Source organism: Rhinopithecus bieti, unplaced genomic scaffold (assembly GCF_001698545.2).
Source record: "Rhinopithecus bieti isolate Rb0 unplaced genomic scaffold, ASM169854v2 scaffold_38981, whole genome shotgun sequence".
NCBI classification, from domain to species: domain Eukaryota; kingdom Metazoa; phylum Chordata; class Mammalia; order Primates; family Cercopithecidae; genus Rhinopithecus; species Rhinopithecus bieti.
Genome location: NW_016819573.1, coordinates 244,390 through 247,270, shown reverse-complemented (window position 1 = coordinate 247,270; position 2,881 = coordinate 244,390). Strand labels below are relative to the sequence as shown.

The 2,881-nt window shown below is 39.3% G+C and overlaps 1 protein-coding gene across 1 annotated transcript in view; it reads left to right on the top strand.

The window, feature by feature from the left end:
- The window catches only part of SAMHD1 (SAM and HD domain containing deoxynucleoside triphosphate triphosphohydrolase 1), a 60,163-nt gene that overhangs the window by 42,625 nt on the left and 14,657 nt on the right, over positions 1 to 2,881 (top strand). Inside the window, exons 12-13 of the mRNA XM_017859095.1 lie at positions 1,305 to 1,444; positions 2,550 to 2,642. Of these exons, the coding sequence (XP_017714584.1) occupies positions 1,305 to 1,444; positions 2,550 to 2,642 (233 nt within the window). The remainder of the gene's footprint in view (positions 1 to 1,304; positions 1,445 to 2,549; positions 2,643 to 2,881) is intronic.

Sequence of the window (2,881 nt, the reverse complement as noted above, 5' to 3'; positions counted from 1 at the left end):
AAAAAAAAAAAAAAAAAAAAATTGCACAGGGATATATATATGGAGAAAGTGCATGCAGAAAAACATTAACAATTGTTGAATTTAAGTGAAGGATATTTTATTTTGAAATTTTTTAAAATAAAAATTGGGAGAAAATGAAAGAAAGGAAAAATATTTCTTCTACTCTCATCATCAAATGGGACACTTAAAAAATCGTTGTTTTATTATTATAGAAATTTACAAAGTACCTGTCACTTAGCTTCAACAGTTATCAACACATGGCAGTTTTGCCTCATCTCTTCATCTACCCACTCATGTCAAACACTGGACTATTTTGAAGCAGATCCTAGACATAATTTTGCTTGTAAATATTTCAGGACCATTCTCTTTTTTTTTTTTTTTTTTTTTTTTTGAGATAGTGTCACTCTGTCACCCAGGTGGGAGTGCAGTGGCGCCATCTCGGCTCACTGCAACCTCCACCTCCAGGGTTCAAGCAATTCTCCTGCCTCAGCCTCCTGAGTAGTTGGGACCACAGGCATGCACCACCATGCCCAGCTAATTTTTGTATTTTTGGTAGAGGCAGGGTTTTGCCATGTTGGCCAGGCTGGTCTCGAGCTCCTGACCTCAGGTGATCCACCTGCCTCGGCCTCCCAAATTGCTGGGATCACAGATGTGAGCCACAGTGCCTAGCCACCATTCTCTTTTAAAAACAAAATAAAACATGTCAACAATAAATCCATACACATTTATGTGCCCATCACCCAGCTCAGCAGTCATCAACTCCAATGCAGTCTTATTTCTCTCTATCCTTCCCCACTCTCTGGACTACCTGGAATTAAATCCAAGTCATTGACAGGAACTTTTATTTTTGAGACAGAGTCTCACTCTTGTTGCCCAGGCTTGAGTGCAATGGCGCAATCTTGGCTCACTGCAACCTCCACTTTCCAGGCTCAAGCAATTCTCCTGCCTCAGCCTCCTGAGTAGCTGGGATTACAGGTGCCCGCCACCACACCCAGCTAATTTTTTTTGTATTGTTAGAGACGGGGTTTCACCATGTTGGACAGGCTGGTCTCGAACTCCTGACCTCAAGTGATCCGCCCGCCTCAGCCTCTCAAAGTGCTGGGATTGCAGGCATGAGCCACTGTGACTGGTCAACTGGAACAGTTTTAAAAGGTTTTTTCACTTAAGTATTTAAAAAAATTTTCTCATATTGCTAAAATAATAATGTACCTGCCTGTTAAGATCTTTTCAGTAGAATAGCATTATGTAATTCTTTAACTCTGTGTTTTTATTTTAATGTAACTGAAATGTCATCAAATTGGCAGATAACATTTTTCTGGAGATTTTATACTCTACTGATCCCAAATTGAAAGATGCACGAGAGATTTTAAAACAAATTGAATACCGTAATCTATTCAAGTATGTGGGTGAGACCCAGCCAACGGGACAAGTAAAGATTAAAAAGGTGAGTTATCAGGCATCTTTCCATTAGTGAAAGGTTACCTCTGTCCTCCAAGAGGAAACCACTAACCTATCATGATACTATGACTCTGTACTAAGTGCTTTACATTTACTCTCATTTAATCTTTACAGCAGTGCAGGGGTCTTAGGCCTGTTTTACAGATAGAGAAACTAAGGCTTCACTGAGATTAAATAACTTGCTCATGAAAGCATATTTAGCCAGGATTCAAAAGCCAGGTCTAACTTAACTCCAAATCTTTGCTCTCATCCAGGAAGTGAGAGTGGGTCTCTAATTTTGGCTAGATTCAAGCATGGGAAAATGAATATAAGGGAAAGGGACCTCCAAAGAAAGTGCCTGCATGAGCTTCATTGAGGCTGTGGTGACCTGTTGTAATGACTTGGTTCCTTCACAGGATATCAGTCTCCCAGATGGCACATACCTGTCTTCTTTAACTCAAATATCTATTTTCACCTCCTACTTGTTGAAGAGTTTTCTCTTTGCCAGAAAGCTATAACACAAGTCATACTTATAACCACATCCTACCTCAATAATTTCTTGGGTTATACTTCCTCTTGTTGTACTAATAGGTTAATGCCACTCTTTTTTTTTTTTTCAAAATGTGAATTTTTTTTTTTTTTTTTGACAGTCTCACTTTGTCACCCAGGCTAGAGTGCAGTGGCGTGATCTCAGCTCACTGTACCCTCCACCTCCTGGGTTTGAGCAATTCTCCTGCCTCAGCCTCCCGAGTAGCTGGGATTATAGGCACCCGCCACCACGCCCAGCTAATTTTTGTATTTTTAGTAGAGACGGGGTTCCACCATGTTGGTCAGGCTGGTCTTGAACTCCTGACCTCATGATCCGCCCACCTCGGCCTCCCAAAGTGCTTGGATTATAGGCATGAGCCACTATGCCTGGCCACTTTTTACAATTTTTTATAAAAATCGCTTTATTTGTTTAACGGGTGACATTGGTAGGAGCTATATTTGTTAAGGATATCTCTAATCATTTTTCTTAGTTAGGTGCCATTTTCATAAAGAGAACCTGTTTGTGGCATGAAGGCTTAATGACGAAAAATGGATTCCAACATGAGGAGTCTTGTGTTTTCCAGGAGGACTATGAATCTCTTCCAAAAGAGGTTGCTGCTGCTAAACCCAAAGAATTGCTGGAAGTAAAACTGGAGGCTGAAGATTTTATAGTGGATGTAAGTAATTAGTCCAGTAATAAACTGAGTGAATAATTTTTTAACGATAAAGCACCCACCATTATAAAAGTAGTACGTGTTCATTATAATTACTTAGAAAAATGCAGAAAGATAAAAGGAAGTCATCTGTGCCCTTACAAAGAGAACCAATATTATTAACCACAAAAAAATTTGATTTGTGATATTTTGCCATTATTTTTAATATAATGGGGTCATGTTATTTCATTGTTTATATTAAA